At 39.2% G+C, this 20,250-nt stretch overlaps 1 protein-coding gene and 1 long non-coding RNA gene across 2 annotated transcripts; one reads left to right on the top strand and one right to left on the bottom strand.

Annotated features, from left to right (window-relative positions):
* LOC113540368 (uncharacterized) lies at positions 1-3,149 on the bottom strand. Its single transcript, XR_003404022.3, has 2 exons — positions 2,879-3,149; positions 1-276 (listed from the first exon to the last, which is right to left on the bottom strand). It is a non-coding gene; the product is annotated as an uncharacterized LOC113540368 (long non-coding RNA).
* Positions 3,150-5,259: 2,110 nt separating this feature from the next.
* Positions 5,260-20,098, top strand: si:dkey-183c6.7 (urea transporter 1). The gene is made up of 8 exons (XM_026936784.3): positions 5,260-5,542; positions 6,564-6,753; positions 6,859-6,987; positions 7,086-7,278; positions 9,825-9,972; positions 18,081-18,215; positions 18,607-18,656; positions 18,757-20,098. Exons 1-8 carry the CDS (start codon positions 5,431-5,433, stop codon positions 18,931-18,933), a joined length of 1,134 nt encoding a protein of 377 aa, XP_026792585.3. The 5' UTR covers positions 5,260-5,430; the 3' UTR covers positions 18,934-20,098.
* The last annotated feature ends 152 nt before the right edge of the window (positions 20,099-20,250 follow it).

The raw sequence follows: 20,250 nt of genomic DNA, 5'->3' as shown, positions 1-20,250 counted from the left end.
GAGATTTTGACAGAGAAAGTTTATTTCTTATACTTCGCTTAAAGCCTGGTACCCTATTTTCCATAGTCGAGTTACTATGCTGTTCTGCTATGTGATCTCTCAGGAGTATAGAACACACACACCCACACACACACACACAAACAAACACACACACACACACACTCAAGCAGACACATGGGCATGCACAAACATTGCTGTGAATTTTGCCATTGCCCAGGAGAACCATTAGCAGTGTGCAGCATGGCAGATGCCTCCTCTCGGCATGACTAAGAGAGCCTGCAGAGATAACACAGACAAACACATACATAAACACACAACTACACACACATGTTGTGTCCTTTTCTCACTACAGACACAACACATAGGTGGGCAATCAAATAGCTCTGTTTTTCAAAAATGTTTTTTTTCTTGCTCAGTAATGTGTTAACAGAGCAGTGTGTATACAGGAGACACACATATAAAGGCTTTAACGCATATCTGCTGTAATGAGAGTATTTCACCAGATAGAGTGTAGGTGCTTGTGTTTGTGTGTGTGTGTTTGTGTGTGTGTGTGTGTGTGAGAGAGAGAGAGAGAGAGAGAGAGAGAAAGAGAGAGACCTTTCTCCCAAGAGTTCTTCCTCAGTGACACAGCCAACTGCTAAAATTAATTCTCCTCACAAGTCTCTCTCTCTCTCTCTCTCTCTCTCCGCATCAATTTCTTTTCCTCTTCTCCAGAAACACTTCTGTTCTCTGTGATCATCTGTAAGATCCTACCAAAGAATCATTAGTCATTCACTAAGAGAGATGCATGTGCACCCTCTCTCTCACGCTATGTCTAAGACACACATGCACACACACACACACACACACACACACACACAACCAACTAACAAACTTACCCTCAATCATAACCACCCAGTGTTATCCCAACCACTCATTATCTATACCTAGCCACCCACTATCTAACTAACAATCAACAATTATTTGCACCAACCACCTACTCTCACCATATACACTATATGGCCAAAAGTATGTGGACACCTGACCACCATACCCATATGTGCTTGTTGAATGTCCCATTCCAATGTTGGTCCCCTCCTTTGCAGCTATAATGGCCTCCATTCTTTTGGGAAGGCTTTCCACTAGATTTTGTAACGTTGCTATGGGAATATCTCCCTATTCAGCCACAAGAGCATTAGTGAGCTTGGGCACTGATGTCAGGCAAGAAGGCCTGGTTCACAGTTGGAGTTACAGTTTATCCCAAAGGTGTTCAGTGGGGTTGAGGTCAGGGCTCTGTGCAGGCCATTTGAGGTCTTCCACAGCAACCTTGGCAATCCATGTCTTCATGGATCTCACTTTGTGCCAGGAGCATTGTCGTCCTGGAACAGGTTCGGGCCTCTTAATTCCAGTGAAAGGAAATCTTAATGCTACAGCATACAAAGACATTGTAGACAACTGTGTGAACTGATTGTAGACACTATCCCTATTAATTGAATAGTGACTTAAATGAAGTGTCTTTGAAAAGGGAAAACCACAAAACTTCCCCCGAGTCTAGCCATCTAGAACTTGAGTTGAACTTCTCATTGACCTTCACTAGCCTCCCACTATCTACCCTTAACCACCAACTATCTACACAACTGCCCACTATTTACAATTATCTATCCCTAGCAACTCAGGACTTAACTACCCACCATCTACAGTACCCCAACACTTTGCCATGTACACTTGCCATATGCCCTAACAACACACTATCTAAGCCAATTACGAATGATTAACCACCCATAATCTACCCTAATAACCCACTAGTAACCACTAACCATTCACTATTTATCCCTTATCATCCACCGTAAACACCAGTCACACCCTATCTATCCCTATAATCTATCGCATCCAATTACTCAATAACTATCCCAAGAAAATACTATTACAGTTTACTACTCATTATCTGCCTCCATCCATACACAGTCTATTCTTAACCCAGCCACCATTCTTAATCCATCCAGCATCCAACTTCCTGCAACCAACCATCTATAATAACCATCAGTTATCTACCCCAAACCACTCACTTTGTACCTGTAAACTATGAATCTCTAAATTACATAATGTCTGTCTTTAATTATTACAGATGAAAGCACAGTTTTAGTGTAAAGTGATGAGAAAAAAATTAGGTAATCCACTGCCAAACAATTCAGGTGAAAGCAGGGGATTACTGTGTCGGTTATGATGCCTTCTGGGAGAAGATTTAGTGGTAGAGAGGAAGCAGAGGAAATGTTTCAATTGGAAAATCAGTAAAAGTAGTGAGCAATAATCAAACTGCAGACTGCTTCCTGGCTCATTTATCTGAATAACATTTAAAGACAGACAGACACACACACACACACACACACACACGCACATTAGTTTTACAAACAGTGACACCGAGATGTGCAGTCTGTTCAATGCAAAGTGACAGCAATGAGAAATGTTTATGGTATGTGTCACCATAAACATGTACACATGTTCACACATGTACACCCCCTGCACTTCACCCCACCCCACTCTCTCTCTCACACACACACACACACACATACACATACACACACACACACACACACAAAGTACAGGACAAGACTAAGCCCAGATTGGCATTTTCTTGTATCAAGGGTTCAGCAAAAGCAATAAACAGGCAAGTAATTACATCCTGACACATGCAGAGTTAACAACTGGCAAACAGCCACAGAGCCTGTGCATCCTTAATGAGTGTGTACGTGGATGCTTGTATGTATGTGTGTACATGTGTAGGTGTTGTAATTGAGCAGCTATCGGCCAGTTCTGTACAGACAGGAAGAGTGTCATTCAGTTCTATAAAGAGTGATTGTGCTTGGCTAAGCACATGAAGCACTAAAATAAAGAAACTTACGGTTTGTAAATAAGCTCCAGTTTGAACAAAACACAGCATCATATATTGTTGCTAGACCTAAGAAGTCTGACGTTTTATCCACCATGATATTGGTTACCAGTTACACTGACATTGCCTAAAAAAACCACTTGTTAACTATTCAAATCAAGTAGTGACCATCTAAAACGCTCCTGGTTTATTCAGAATGCAGGTCCATTATTGGTCTCAAGAGTCAAAAAGTCAAAACCTGAGAAACAATCTGGAAAATGCACTGAAAGTTGCACCGTGAATATCAAAATGGCAAAATCTCACAAATAATGTTCATGACTGAGCTATTTAAGTAGACAGTGATTGGGGAAAAACAGGAAACAGGTGTGTTAGAAATCAGATGAGTGTGAGTGTTGTGATATCTGAGCCAGATCAGCAGTGAATCTGGATGTGACAATGTGTGTGTGTGTGTGTGTGTGTGTGTGCCAGAGACTGTTGTACTAACAGGTGGTGTTTTAGAGAAAATGCTTCTGTTCAGTATGCCTTGCACACAATAAACACACACAGACACACACACACAGTGGGAATATCTCCGTATACATGCATCTAAAGAGTATTAAAGACATAAACATGCACAAACTTACAAATGGATAACTAGTTTTCTTAGTCTTTTACACACATATGAGACATCTGATACAGTGCAACAGTGTGTATAAGTTGTATAAGGGTGTTTCAAAAATCTTTAGTTGTGGTTTTTGAATAATCATTTTCTTAATCACCATCTCATTAACTCTCTCTTACTCCTTCTTTCACACAAACCTCTTTGTATGTATTTATTCTTGTTTGTGTCCTTTAAATGTTAGTGGCCTCGTGCTCCAAAGTGACCAAGAATACAAGTTGCTACTGATTAAGGTCAAGCCGAGAGCAGAATATCAATGTGGACCCTGTCCTAAAATGTCCAACACTCATATATCACCTCTCCCTCTCTCTCTCTCTCTCTCTCCCTCTCACACACACACACACACACACACACACATACACACACAAAATCAGAGAGAGAGAGAAAAAAAGGGATGCCAGAGGCTGATCTGTCTGCCAGACCACATGATTATAAAGATATCATTAGTCGAGCACAGAGTGCAGATGACCTAGCTGTCACCAGGCAGACTCATCTGTCCACAAACACACACACACACACACACGGCAGGCTGCTGCCCAAATTAACAAAGCCCAAATTAAACTGTTGACCGCCTATGTTTTGTTCATCTCCACTGTCTGTCACATGTCAGTTAGTCATGAGGCATTCAATCAGGCTTATAATTGTTCAAGATGAAATGTATAATTCATAGCACAAAAAAATTTAAAAGAGAAAAAAACATGGAAAAACTAAGTATTTACCTCTCTGATGCTTTTTTAAAATGAATACAAAAACACAACAGATTTGCTCTTGGGATGTTGTAGGTAGTGGTGAGTACAAGGGAATACCAATGGTTAATGATTCACTCTCTCTCTCTCTTTGAAAGCACTTGCTGCATTCTGACCTAACACCAGTCATTTGCCATTATATAAGTGCACCCCAAACAGTGTATTATATAAACAGTACCACAGTGAGCTGTCACTTCAAGACCTCAGCATGTAGTCTTCAAAGTTCAACACACTTCACCACAGGTGCTGTATTTGCACAGAAAAAAAATCTGTTCCAGTTCAGGCAAAAATCCGCTCACTAAAGACATGTTGGCAAGTTTGATCCTTTAGGTAACAAGGCTGATGTAACTAACAAATAAGAGTATTATATTTACTTATTACCACCAGTTTTGTGTCAAGATGTTCAAACTGACTTGCTTATGTGGTTTCTATAACTGTATGACACATCGTTATCTAATGAAAAAAGAAAAGTCACATCCCAAATAGTAGTAGCCATCATAAAACCGTTTAGTTCCATGCCTTGTAGCAGACTTTGAGCAGGAGGTGTGGTCCAAAGTTTGTAGATGAAATTGCCCAGTAGAAATGAATTAAATGATAACATACTATTTAATTGTTAAATCCAGATTGTGCTACGTATTCTGGCTGATAAATTACATTTGGGATGTGTACATTTCATTTTTGGTTGCTCTGTTGCTTTAAGCATGATGTTCATTATGGTGTACTTCACAGAAAAACTAGTGAATATTTGTCAGTAAAAAACTTTATTCTATAAGTTATCTGATCTAAGTATAGTATCTTAATATGGAGCACACAGAGAAAATAAATATTTCCTAAAACAGGATGCAAGATGAGAGATTAACAGAAGAGTGTATGATTGGAAGGGAAGAACAGAAGCTAGTGGTCATCCCCCTAGAGCGGACTTTGTCCATTACTCTCCATGAAGGCCCAATACATTACACACAAAATGCTTTGCTGTTTTAGGTGTTTACATTAACCTTCAGAGTGGAGAGGAGAACATCAGAGCCAGAGAGTGACAAAGAGAGGGAGTGGCAAAGAGAATTAGTTAGAAAGAGTGAAACACTAAAGCAAACCTGTCCACAACAGAGGGAAAGAGAGAGAAAGAGACTCAGCTGCTTGATTCCTGTAGTTATCTGTTAGTGATGTTTATGACTATAAAAACATGTGAGCAGCCAAAGGGCCTCAAGCAGCACCTGATCCAGAAGCTGCTGTACTGCACAGGAGAAATGGAGCACTTTCACGCATACATGCAGGGTAAGAGTCCATGTTACGCCCCTACATACCAAAAGTTCTGTAACACAAACTGTTGAAGGTTAATGAAGAAAAGACCACAAAGAAACACTTTAAATATGTTTATATTGAAATATTTTTTGATGTGTTTAGTGATGCTGGTTATAATTTGTTGGTTAATGTTGATATTTTTATTATTTTTCTGAAAAGTTTGTGATTGTTTACCGCTCTGACACCATGGGCAACATTGTTATTGCTAGTGTTTTTAAAAGGAGAAAAAATATATAACTTTAAAAATGTTTTACATTTATCTCTAATATAAGGGATAATGGTAAGATTTTGTTGTTAGCTCTAAAAAATAAAAGCGCAATGTCATTACATTGAGAAATCCAGAAAGTTCCATAATGCAATGCTACAGTTTCACTGATGCGATAGTCAGTCTAGTTATTCAACTGTTTGCTTTAGACTTGCCATTATGCTGAGAGATTGAGAAACAGAATGTTTGTAAGTCCAGTAAACACACTACATCACTCTTTTTCTCTCAATTCATCTAAAGAGAGCTTTATTGGCAGAACTGTGAGAGGGAAATTATTAGAAAAGCTGAATATATTTAAGGAAAATATGAGCAATAACAACTAAACCAATAATGGTGAATGCAATAACAGCAGCAGAATGTCAGCTTATACTGTATATCACAAAGATATTATTAATATAAAGAAGTCTGTGGAGAAAGCATTTGATATTGATGAATGGTCCAGATGATGGAGTCTCCCACTGTCTCTCAGTCTCTTTCTCTATCTCACTCTTCCTTTCTGCTTTGCTTAGAGCAGATGAACTAGTGATTTCCCACCCAAAAGGGGGTGTACACAGGCATTTAGTGTGTTATGTTTCACAGATGTACTTTTTTTCTAACATTTCAGAATAATTTTAAGTGATAGATACAGTAGATTGTAAAATCGATGTACATTTCCATTTTTCCCCATTAAAAATATTATGGTCGTAGCAAACCTTTGCACTCCACTGCTTCTCTATCTCTCTCTGTCAGATCAGGCTTTCCTTATGCAGCTGCTGGAGTGGTTATTGCGAGGTGTCTCTGGTGTGATCATGGTGAATAACCCTTTGAGTGGAGCTCTGATTGTTATTGCTCTGTCAATTGCCAGTCCCTGGCAGGTCCTGCTGGGAAGCCTGGGACTCCTCTCCTCCACAGTCATGGCAATCCTCATTGGCCAGGAACAGTGAGGGAAAACCACAGATTCCACACAAACACACATACACTCACATATACACGCAACTTGACAAAATAGACATTTTCATGGTGTGGGTGTGTTTATGTGCTACAGAGCAGAGATTTCCAGGGGTGAACACGGTTATAATGGGATGCTGGTGGCCTTATTGATCGGTGTGTTCAGCAATGCAGGAGACTGGTACTGGTGGCTACTGCTGCCTGCATGTCTCGCTGGAGCCACAACGTAGGACCCTCACATGCACATATATGTATGTACACACATACACAGAGTCTGTGATGGTCCTATACCTCCCTCTCTTTCTCACTCTCTCTCTCTCTCAGTACATTTCTACACAGTGGCATGGCTGCTGTGTTGGACAGATGGGATGTGCCTGTAAGTGTGTTCCCCTTCAACACTGTCCTGCTGCTGTATTTGGCCTGCACCGGTATTGAAAACCCATACTACCCCAACCATCCAGCCCTGCCACAGGTGGCAACACTGATCATCAACAGCACACACCTCGACATACCTCAGGTTAGGACATCAATGCACTCATCAGGGGATGCTAGAGCTGTGCATGCTTCTGTACTATTCCAGACCATTTTTGAGTATACATAACTGTGTTCATGCAGAAAAAAGTAGTGCAGACCAAGATGACTCACTATTTAGGCATTTGCCACAAAAAGAAGTGTGGAGTAATGGTGACTTTTAGCATTAACCTGTCCATCAACATTGATTGTCCAAGATGGCTGCCCTGTTAACTGTTGCAATGTTGTAATGATTCGTTCATGTATAAATTTATAAGAGTCCTCAGTGAGCCTGAATCAGCAAGTTTGCGTGACATTACTGAAAAAAATGGAAGAAGTTTGGGATTTGTCTTGACATGACATGACATCTGGGATTCTCTCTACCCAAAATATTCATTCATTCATCTTCAGTAACCATTTTATCCAGGTCAGGGTTGCAGTGGATCCAGAGCCTGTCCTGGGAACACTGGGTGTGAGGTGGGAGTACATTGGACGCTAGTCTATGCACACATATACACCTAGGGGCAATTTAGAATAACCAACCCACTTACTGGCATGTTTTTTGGGAAGTGGGAGGAAACCAGAGAACCTGGAGGAAACTCAGACATTGTGAGAACATGTGAGACGGCACAGAAAGGCAAACTCAGGATTGAATCAGGGATTGTAGAGCTGTGAGGCAATTTTCCGTGTGCTGCCTGCAACCATAATAGGCACAATATAAATAATATACTGTAACATGCATGTGTATATTCATACTGCTACCATCACACTGCTAGTGTCCTCGCTTTACTTTTCTAGTCCTTCCATTTGCTGCTCTCTCTATTCAGAAGAACAAGCCTCAGCATGTATGGGTGTTAAAGGGAAAAAAATAGCCTATTTATTATTCATAGAGTTCCAGTATTCTAGCTCCTCCGTGCTAGTCTGAATTCCACATTGCCTCCATGCTAACCTGTGCTGTGTCAGGTCCTCTCTATGATTCGCTTTTTGCCTCTTTAGTGCAGTTGCACCCTGTGGCGGTCCTTTCAGGCATCATCAATATACAGCTTAACAGCATCCAGTGCATCCGGCATGTCTCCATGGAGACAACTTGAGCCGAGAGAGAGCGAGCAGTAGAGGAAGAGTGTGAGAAGAGAGGGAGCAAGAAAGAGTCGTAACTTTTATACCGCTATAGCTCTTTTACCGCCCTGTGTCATGAATAGCCTATTGGGTGAATGGAAATTTCCAGAGCGCTCCCACTCGTTTCTGTAACTCTCACTGGCAGTGAAATGCATTTCTCCTTATGTACATTGTCAATCCAGTTATGGCCTCAAATTATTTCTTTTATATATACTTTATTAATCTGTTAGGATTTACAAAATATAAAACATTAGCACAAAACTTTTTTATGACCCAATGTTAGAAAATGTGTTTAAACTTATAAATTTAAAAAAAATGTCCCAACATTCCATTTGTTTATCAAAAATCTTACTTCTTTTCTTTTAAGTCTAGTAAAGAGTTAATAGATATAAGATATCTGGACAGCTGTAAAAAAAATTACTTAATTAAATTTATTTTCAAAACAAATTTCAATGAAAATTGTATAGTTAATGCATTATTTACGCATTAACTGTTCTCAAATGGGGCAACAGTAAAGTCCAAAGGTCAGTGTCTAATATCAAGAATTTTATTTAATGAGTTGAAAACTCTACCACCGATTAAACACATAATGCATAGAAGCCTATGTTCGGAGCATATGTGATACCAATTAAATATACAGTATGGCATCAGAACATTTTGAATTAATGCTATGCACACAGGATACTCACATGCCAGGTATCTGATTCCTCGGTTAGAAATCAAAAAGGATTTTATCTCTGCTTTGTGTAATGTATTCTTTGAATAATGAGTAGCAAGCATAAGATTTTGCACTAGTTTTAGTAAGTTCCCATTTAAATACATTATCTTCATCATCAGGTTTAGTAACTCAGAGTCCTGGTGTATCAGGATCCTATTCCAGGAACACTTAGTACAGGGAGGGAATACACCCAAGATGGGACACCAGCCCATCACAGGGCACCATTTACACACATTCACACCAATAGGCAAATTGGAGTTGTCAGTTCACCTACTGGGAAGTGGCGGAAAACTGGGGAACCCTAATTAAGCATACCTTAAGATTTTAGCACAAATCTAAAAACTATAAGTTTACAAGAGATACAATATGTGGTTCAGTTTTATTAACCCTTTCAGATGTTCTATGTGTCTCCTGTGTGCACTGATGTCGCTCTCAGTTTGTCTCTTTTAGATGTGTAGGGTCCAACTGTTGTATACAGACAACTGTGTAATTTACACATATCACTGTGTTATTCTTATTTAAAGAAAATGCATTTTAATGCTGTGATAAAACTCAGCAAAAAATGATACAGCTGTTCTTCTTCCATGTATGTAACAAAATGCTGTTGAATGGGAATTAAATACAATTAGTTTTTTTATTTTTGTTGTTGTTATTTTGTTAGGTTAGATTTTATCTCTGCTCTGTGGTGAATGACTGTGCATATCTGTGTTTTCTTTTAGCTTGTGCAGGGTGCAGTGTTGGGAGTGGGGCAGATCTATGCTTGTGATGCACTGGGGTCGTCTCTAATCATTCTAGCAGCTGTGCTGCTATACTCTCCAGTCCAGGCTTTTCACGCACTGCTGGGATCAAGTCTCGGGGTACTGGCAGGTGAGGAAGGGGGGGTGATACTGACTGCTGTATAATGTTAACATTATGTTTTAACATTTTATTACATTTTAACAGTTTTCAACCTTTCATGCTGCAACACTGAAGACTTTCATTGTTGATGACTGGCAGGTGTTCATTATTTCTAAAAATGTAATTGTAAGTTCTAGATCAATGCTCCTGATACTAGGTAGCCCTACTGGAATGTAATCATCAAGCATAAATAATAGGCTTGACTAAGCTTATACTCACGCATTTCTCTCACTTTCACCATTGTTTTGCTAAACAAAGAAAACAAAAATGATGGATGTATATGCAAGGAATGATTTATAAGCAACAGTGCATGGAAATGGTTTAATTAAAAGTGACAGGAATAGCATGAGATAACACTCTTCTAGCGGTAAAAATAATAGAATAATGGTAGCCTATAGATAATAGCAGTTTGCATTATGAAGAAGCAGCACATATACAAAGCATCTATTTTTAATTGTTTATAAGTGGCCATGGTATTACTGAGATAATATCCATCACCAGAGGTTTTTCCTTCACCAAGGGAGTTCAGTGGGTGTTAACTCTTACTTATTCTCCTTTCCATGAGTTGTATGAGTTGGTTTGATTTCTCATGAGAAATCAGCCATTTTTGTGTAACATTATACTTTATATGAAGACCTTGAAGATGAATCAAGCTGATATATGTGATGCTTTTAGGGGAGACATTGAGAGGTTAATATTCCATCAGTGTGCTTCTCTTTTCCCTTCCCACTCGCTCAACCCCACATTATGCACACATTCACACACACACACACACACACACACACACACACACACAAAAACCCCACCTCAGTAGCACCTCTCTGTCTGTTACCGTATGAGTCATACTAGACAGTAATGGTGGTGTGTGTGTGTGTGTGTGTGTGTGTCTGAGTGAGTGTCTAATATATTTTTATGTAAAGACATTGTTTGTGGTTGTGTATGTGTGTGAGAGAGTCATTCATACACACTCTAGGGGCTTGATAAAGCATAACTGATGCAGAAAGCAGAGCCACAAGCTGTGCCTAATCATCAAGCAGCAGCCATGCATGCCTGGCCTCGTAGGCGTAGGTGTCTGATGCCAGTTAGAAAGCCAATTTTACAAAATCAGAAATATGCAAACTGTTATCCTCTAAAGCCAGCTACAGAGTGCTGCACAGCCTAGAAAGTGTGAGCCACAGAGTATCTGCTCAGTTCTAACATTTATCGATTAGCTACATTGATTCTTGTATGTGCTATCATATATTGGTGTAAACAGATAGTAAAGTGCTGATCTAGGATCAGTATTTTGTATCCTTAAGACTACGATTACACTCACAGATAGATTTTCCCTAGATTAGCAATAGCCTTAGCCTCTACTAAATGCAATCTGGATCAATAGGCTGAGAGCTCTGACCAGAAGGATTTCATCTCTAAAAAGAGAAACAGTCTGTATCATTTTCCCTTCTGCACTCTATCTCCCACTTCCCTCCTCTGATATTCAATTTCAATTCCCGTAAGAAAAGCTCAGTAAACATTAAACAGAGTGAAATCTAATGTAGAATAATGTCACACTTATTCAGACCAGAGGTCTACTTTCTTCTACTGAAAAAGAAAAAAAAACACTCTCCATATGAGAAAATCTGCATGCAAACCAATGCAAATTTTAAAGTTAGAATATTAAATTATGTTTTTAGTTTGCTAAAAGACCTCATCTAAGCAGTGATTGACCAATCATAACTTAGAAAATGTAACTAATTATAGGCACCTCTGACAGTGGATAGCTGATACTTTTTAACAGGGGAGTGAAATCTTTCCTAAACTTAATGAAATGTGAATTAATGTAAGTCAGCCCTTTCAATAACCACACTCAGCAGGAGCATCTGCTCTGAGATATGATATAAAAAGCCCTTTTTGCTGTTGCTAACACAGTGAATTTAATATATGCATCTGAAACAATGAATGAAAAAAAAAAATACTAGTTACTAATTACTGTGAAATGGAGAATGGTGACAGGATAATCACTGTTTGCTAGATGACAGTGGACACTTTAACAACCATTGTTGCATTCACACTCAATGCATATAATGATATATTTCCTTCCCCCGTAGGGCTGGAAGCATGCTGCTTTTATGTCCATGTCATTTACAGGGATTGTTAGTTCATAAGACTGGTGTGTGTGTGTGTGTGCAGTTGGGGGACGCGTGCTGGTTGGCAATAACAATAACCAAGGAGGCAGAGCCCATAAAATTGCAATAAGAAAAGTACTTTTTAAAGTCAAGTTTTGGATCTATTTTGAACAAGAATGTCTGATGTGAACTGATGAATGAGGGACATAAGCTTTTTTTCTCTGTGTTGCTGTGTAATGACACAGGTGTCAGTTATCATAAATTGGAATGACGTGAAACTAAATGCAGTGGACAAGGGTGAGGGTATCAACTATAACCTTCATATCCCATCATCCTCTCTGAGAAGAACATGTCCTTCAGGATTACAATGCAGCACAGGCTGCTTAACTTCACAAAGATTATTTAAAACAATGTATGCTCACTGTAAAGATAAAAAAAATACTAGTAATCTTTTATTGTCTAATACTCTGAAGATAGAAATGTAAGAGATTCACAATCAAATCTGTGTTGGACAGTTTGGGAGGTGCTAAGCTTAGAATAAATATAACACACATGAGAGCTGAAAGCAGTTTCAGGGCAAAGAGATGAACTCACACATACGCACAGTCACCATGGTGATGCTGAAAATAGGAATGAGATAAATCTGTATAAGGGGACAGATGTAGAATTTGGGTTACTGACTACATATGACATCTGTGGGATGCTTTTTCTAATGCAGCCATTGCCACTATATTTTATTCCATGAAATATTGAAGTACACAATAAAGTGGTTTGGGTAGAGAGAGAGAATGAGAGATAAAAAGTGAAACATTAAAAAAAATTCAGAAGAGGGCATTAAGTCTAATAGGATAAGAAATGAATGAGTCATAGCATTTGCATGGGAAGTGGCATTGTGTGTGTATGTGTGTGCACTCACCTGTAAATTAGTAAATACATATGGGTGGGGAAAAAACAGTGGCATTTTATTTTTGCTGACATGGTTTGGATCCACTTGTTCATTTAGAGAGAAAGGTCACTGTAATTAAATACAAAAGTCTTCTGACTGATCGCCTATATTCTATGATGAAACATTTCTGTCCTGATGGGAGTGGTCTCTTCCACAGTGACTGAGGGCTCATTGAATGGTTTGATCAGGATGAAAATGATGTAAATCATATTCCATGGCCTTCATCGTCACTAGATCACAATCCGGTTTGGAGGTTTTGGAGAGATGTGTTAAACAACTCTTTACATCATCAAAGCAGTAACTTAAGGAATATCTTTTGGGAGAACAGTGCTTATTGCTCCAGTACAGACCTTGAGACTTGCAAAATCTGTACCACAGCACACTAAGCTGTCCTGCTGACTCATGGTAACCAAACACCTTACTAACAAACTTTATGTGGGTTTTTCCTTTAATTTGTCACCTGTATGTACATTTTTACCTGACAAATTGACAGACGCATCATATGAGTTTAATATCAGCAAGCAAATTGCCCACCAAACTAATCTTTCTGAGCTTTTTTTTAGCTTTCATGTTTAAACCGTCAGAAAGGCATTTGAAGGCAGAAAATCTTTTTAAAGGTCATTTAAGAAACAGCTGCTTAAAGGTCATTTCTTTAAGGGACAGAAAGAAATCCAGTGGCATTGTTGCTTAGCATCATTTGTCCCCAAAGTCAAAGTTTCACCCATGAATCAAATGTTTCTCTGTGTCTGGGGTGCAGTTCAACCAATGATTTAGGGCATCTGGGCAAAAACCAACGGAATGATAAATGCTAAGGAATATAAAAAGGGGGGGTTGGGGATCTGGGGAGAGATATGCAGTATTAAATCAGCCACTTGGACCCCTCGATGTCAACAAAAATTAATCTGTATGGACAGGGAAGTAAGTCAAGTCTTTTATAAAGCATGGCTCAATTTATCATAGCACTGTTTTAGTTGTGCTTCCAAACAGAGTTCACATGTTTAAAATAAAGGAAATTCTTCTATTTTTTATGATTATTTCTACTTAGTGTAATGATATATGCCATTGTTTCAAGTAAGTAAACAGTTCCTATCAAGAGAAATTGCATTAAAAGCATATGTATACAAACCATACAGAAGAGATGAATAATCAAACATTCTATCCATAAACGTGACAGTCCCATTTACAGATATGCATAAATTAGGTGAAAAGACAGTGCAGCTTGTCTTGGCAGTAATAATACAGTGCTGATTGCAACAGAACAACAGAATATGATTACACACTGGAGCATGACCACATTTGAACATTTGAATGGGTTTAACTACATTTTTGGCAGACAAAGAAGAAAAGAAAAGAAAAGAAAAGAAACAGTCATTGTGTGATTGTGTTGCTGCAGCAGTTCTGTGGTCAGGTGTGGCAGAAACACAGTAAAGACACAAAGAGACACAAGAGGACAAAGAGAGAGAGAGAGAGAGAGAGAGAGAGAGGAAAGAATAGGGGGTGGTGAGCAAACAAGAGAGAAATAGCTAGGAAGAGGGAGGGGGCATTGGGTGTGTCCCTCTTCCACCATGTAATCATCTCAAATTGTCTCAGAAAAAAATGTCAACTCATTATTGCATGAGATTTTGAATTTTTTAATCCAACCAAATCCAGGGACAAAAGCAGGCAAAGAATGAAATTATGGTATTTTACTGAAACTTTGCATGAACATCCAAACCATCTTCTAATTTACAGTGTGTCTCTCAGGTACCAAGGTTCTGTAGCTCATAAATAATCTCTACAGTCTCTACCTCTAAGATACAGGAGCTCATTCTCATAACTTACAAGAATCCTGTTTTCACATTTCCGTTTCCATAGTAACTAGTCATCAAGACCGAGGTTAGAGAGGCCTAAGGTCTACATAGTATTCCTCCATGCAAAATTTAAAAAAAAAAAAAAAACATGCTGGTGTTCGCAATATGCACTTATACAGAGAAGAAAAAAAACAGTATATCTGGGCTTGCTCGCTTTAGGAGACACACAATGTGTGGTATTCCATCACACCAGAGCTGGAAGATTGCAGTTCGAAGCTACAGGCTTCATTTCGTGTGTATCAGAGGAAAATGTCATTGTGCTGCTGTGTGCGAGAGGCAAGTCTGTGTGTGTGTGTGTGTGTGTGTATGTGTGTGTGTGTGTGTGTGTGTGTGCATGTGCGCGCGGGGGGGCACTTCCACTTCCCATGGTCTGGAGGGGCAATGTGCACATTCACACACACACTCTCCAGTCTCACAGTGAGGAGAGAAAATCCCCCAGGCTTAATGTCTAGCTATCAGAGCTGATGTAGGGTGAATGTTCACAAGCTACATTGTGGTTACTGAAGGCAATCTATCACCATTCACACCTTCACTGCTCTTCAGAGGACACAGCCTAGCAAAAGCAAGAGTAAAAGAAAGAAAAGAAAAAAGAAAAAAATGGGTGAGGTGATCAGAAGGAAGAGGGAGAGAGAAGAGAATGATGCTGAGGATCTTCTGCCCTAATCACTGTATTGTATACTATTTTGAGAGTTTTGGTATTTTAGTCACATATAAAGGCACACTGGAATCCATTGTGAAAGCCCACATAGGCTAATGTCCAAACATTGTACTCTAGTGAGTAAAGAATACCCACAATGTGCTCTCTGTAGGGAACCATTTTGGACACTGAGTATGAGCAAAGGAAAATAGTAAAGGAGGAGAAATCATGTCTGAGTCTGCAGTGCCTCCTCCAGGCAATCAGCACTACAGCAATCAAATGCTTTAAATACCAGTTACATTTTTACATATGTTAAGTGGCTATTGAGAGTCAAGTGAAGAAAACATGAAACCATTTGTAACTGCAAAACGAGCGTGACAATTCTTCCTTTATTTTCTTCCTCCTTCATTTCTTTGCTTCTTCCTCCTATACATTCTTTCTTCCCTCCTTTATTTTCTTCTGCCTCCCTTCCTTTCTTTTTCCTTCCTTCCTATCCTTCTTCCTCCCCTCTATTCTTCCTTTTCTGCTTCCTTCCTTCTTTTTAGGCTTCTTTCCTCATGTTCCTGCCTCTTTCCTTCCTCATTTCACATACAGTCAGGTCTGGAAGTATTTGAACAATGACAGAGTTTTTGTGATTTTGCCTTTATACACCACCACAATGGATTTGAAATAAAACAATCAAGATGTGATCGAAGTGTAGACTTTCAGCTTTATTTTAAGAGGTTCCACAAAAATATGGCATTTACCATTTAGGAATTACAGCCATTTTCAACAAAGTACCTCCATTTTCAGGGGCTCAAAGGTATTTGGACAGTTGACTGACAAGAAGTTAATTGACCGGGTGCGGTCCATTCCCTCGTTACTTCAAGACAAATGAAGCAGATAAAAGGTCTGGAGTTGATATCAGGTATTGAGTTGGCATTTGGTAGCTGTTCGACTGGAGCTACCAATATGAAGTCCAAGGAGATCTCAATGCAAGTGAAGAAGGCCATCATTAGGCTGAAAAAACAACATAAATCTTTAAGAGAGATAGCAAAAACCTTAGGTGTGGCCAAATCTACAGTTGGAGACATTCTTAAAAAGAAAGAAAGCACTGGTGAGCTCAACAACATCAAAAGGCCTGGAAGACCATGGAAGACAACTAAAGTGATGGATCGCAGAATCCTTTCCTTGGTGAAGAAAAACCCCTTCACAACATCAACAGAAGTCAAGAATACTCTGGAGAAGGTAGGCGTATCATTGTCAAAATCTGCAATCAAGAGATGCCTTCATGAATGTAAATACAGAGGGTTTACAAGGTGCAAACCACTGGGAACATTCAAGAACAGGAAAGCCAGATTAGACTTTGCCAGAAAACATCTAAAAAAAAAGCCTCCCATGTTCTGGAATATGATTCTTTGGACTGATGAAACCAAGATTAACTTGTACCAGAATGATAGGAAGAGAAAAATATGGTGAAAAAAAGGAACAGCTCATGATCCAAAGTATACCACATCATGTGTCAAACATGGTGGAGGAAGTGTTATGGCATGGGTATGTATGGCTGCCAATGGAACGGGCTGACTGGCGTTTATTGATGATGTGACTGCTGACAGAAGCAGCAAGATGAATTCTGAGGTGTATAGGGCTATACTCTCTGCTCACATTTAGCCAAATGCTACAAAACTTCACAGTACAGGTGGATAATGACTCTAAACATACTGCGAAAGCAACTCAAGACTTTTTGAAGGCAAAGAAATGGAATATACTTCAATGGCCAAGTCAGTCGCCTGATCTCAACCCAATAGAGCATGCTTTTCACTTACTGAAGACAAGACTGAAGGCAGAAAGACCCACAGTCAAGCAGCAACTGAAGGTGGCTGCAGTGAAGGCCTGGCAAAACATCTCCAGGGAGGAAACTCCCTCTGTGAATTTGAGTTTTGAGAGCATGGGCTACAGACTTCAGGCAGTCAGTGACTGCAAAGGATTTTCATCCAAGTATTAAAATTATGGTTACATTTACAATTACGTCACTTTGTCCAAATACCTTTGAGCCCCTGAAAATGGAGGTACTTTGTTGAAAATGGCTGTAATACCTAAATGGTAAATGCCATATTTTTGTGGAACCTCTTAAAATAAAGCTGAAAGTCTACACTTCGATCACATATCGATTGTTTTATTTCAAATCCATTGTGGTGGTGTATAAAGGCAAAATCACAAAAACTCTGCCATTGTCCAAATACTTCCGGACCTGACTGTATATCACTGTTTAAACATCTGATGCCAGGTGTCAGTGCAACCTAACATTGTTTTATCTTACATGAAATTGTGAAAACTGTGAAATTAAGCACCAATATATATATGTATATATATTAGGCTGCTTCTTTTCCGTTTGGTGAAATTGGCATGCAATGATCAAAAAAATTAAGAATCCATTAGAATTAAAATAGCTGAGAAACATCTGAGGAAGAGAGTATGAAAAACATTTAAATAATAGTAATATTGATTGAAAATGATGAGCCTTTAATGCTGTTAATCACTCTCTGTCTGTCTCTCTGCAGGCCTTTCTGTTGCAGTGCAGCAGGATGTTTTATACACAGGGCTGGCCGGTTTTAATGGCTCTCTGGGCTGCATGGCTGTTGGAGGGCTTTTATTCACATTAAGCTGGAGAACGCATGTTTTCTCCATTATTTGTGGTGAGACACTCACACTCTTCCTGTGATAATGCTCAGATATTACCCAATTACCCAGTCAGGCCAAATTCTGCTCTGATCACTCTCTATACTCTGCACACTGTCTGTCCCATTTAGTCTCTTTTGCTTTGCATTTTCCTTATTTACTCAGTCTTTCCTGTTCTTGTTTTCCTGTAATTAGTCTTGTTAATGCCGTTTAGTTTATAATGTTTCTGTTGCTGCTGGTAAAGAATTCTTTGTCTTAAGCACTGCGGTGTTTGTAACACAGAATATCTCAGAAATATTCTGATATTCTTATTTCAGTAAACATAGCAGACCCAGAGTAAGAATGCACATTAGTTTTTATTTATTGATGCTTGTGCCTATTAAATATAACTGTCTCCATTCTCTACAGCCTTCCTCTCTTCCTATGCAAACATCGCCTTGAGCAATCTGCTGGCAAATGTGAGTACACAGTGTGTATTTATTAGTTAGAGATACACCTGAACAGCCATACTCAGTGCTTTTGATTTATCTACATCTGTGTTCTGTGTTGTGTGTGTAGGTGGGTCTCCCTGCCAGCAGCTGGGCCGCCACACTAACTGTCAGTCTTATGCTGTTAGTGAGTGGGCGGAGCCTCTCCACTTACCGCATCGCCATTGGCCGAGACAGCTCACTTGGAAACCCCTTACATACTCCCAGCCAATGTGCTGAGGCTAACACAGACAGTAGTTCTGTGTGACGCACACACTCTCACACACACACACACACACACACACACACATACACATACACACACACACACATACACACACACACACACACATATATACACACTCTCACAATGAACAATGTTTATTAATGGTATCCGGTCCACAAATTTTCTCAACTAATTATGTGTCATCGCTCTCATCCTGAAATGTCTGATGAATGCATCCCACAGGGAGTAAACTTGCTTTGCAATAAAAAGCGCTTCTTAACATAGAAACGTGTGTGGGTAGCCTGATTCAACTCATCAACTTTGCTGTTGCTAACACTGTTAGGAAATATGATTAGGATAGACTGAGTTTATGGTTCTCTGCTCTCTGCATGACATCCCACTCTCATCCTCCCACTTGCACTGAGCTTTTACAGCCTGATGCACTGTCAACACTGATCTTCAGATTGAATTTGTGCAGGTCATCACAGGTCAAGGCAGGAGAGGCATCTCAACTGAATGGATAGAATGTTTGAAAGTTGGTTGAAGCTGAAACGTGTCTAAACCAATGAGTGGCAATATCAAAATGCAGATGGATCAGTAACATTTCTACCGTTCTTCTAGTTAGTATGCAGTTGTAGAAATTTAAACAATGTCTGGAGGAAAAGTAAACATTCCTCATTAACAATAGAGCCAGTGTAATGTTCGACAGGTTGGAGCAGACAGTGTGTGGGTTTGAGGCCTCACTTGACTTGCAAAAAAAGGATACAGTTGTACAATAAAAAAGTAAGCAGTTAAGCTTGCTAAGAAACATTTATGAAATTTATGATCTGCAAATGTCAAGATGTGTAGCATCTATACTACATCACTATACTACATGTTTAAACTTAAGGCACATTGGCCAAATACAGGTCTCTGCCTCATTTCTTTCAGCCCATGAGAATATGCAAAAAGTAATAGTGAAACAGCCCACAGCCCTCAACAGTCTCATATAACTAGAATTCACATTCTAAACAACACACACTCTTTTGGGTCTCTTTTCCATAGTTAAGAGGCAAAAACTGATGAGTGAAGTACACGTCATACAAAGTGATATCACAGTGAAAACTGAGTGACATCTCTCCGCATTTCTTTACTGTCTGCTTTTCTGTTTTTTACTCATCACCTAATAGTGCATACAGTTGAATAGTTTATGTTAGCTCTTCTGTTTTCTTATCTTATCTTCCTATTCTACCTCAAGAGCCTAGGTTATTAGTGTTAATCAATAGAATAGATAATAATATGTTTAAAAAAGAATTTGTAGCTTTAGTTTACGTCCCTTCAAATGCTCATGAAAATACCGATGTGGCTCAGGCAGAATTT

The sequence above is a fragment of the Pangasianodon hypophthalmus genome, chromosome 4, assembly GCF_027358585.1.
Source record: "Pangasianodon hypophthalmus isolate fPanHyp1 chromosome 4, fPanHyp1.pri, whole genome shotgun sequence".
Lineage (NCBI taxonomy): Eukaryota > Metazoa > Chordata > Actinopteri > Siluriformes > Pangasiidae > Pangasianodon > Pangasianodon hypophthalmus.
Note: the sequence above shows the minus strand (reverse complement) of the source record. Positions and strands in the feature narration are given on the sequence as shown.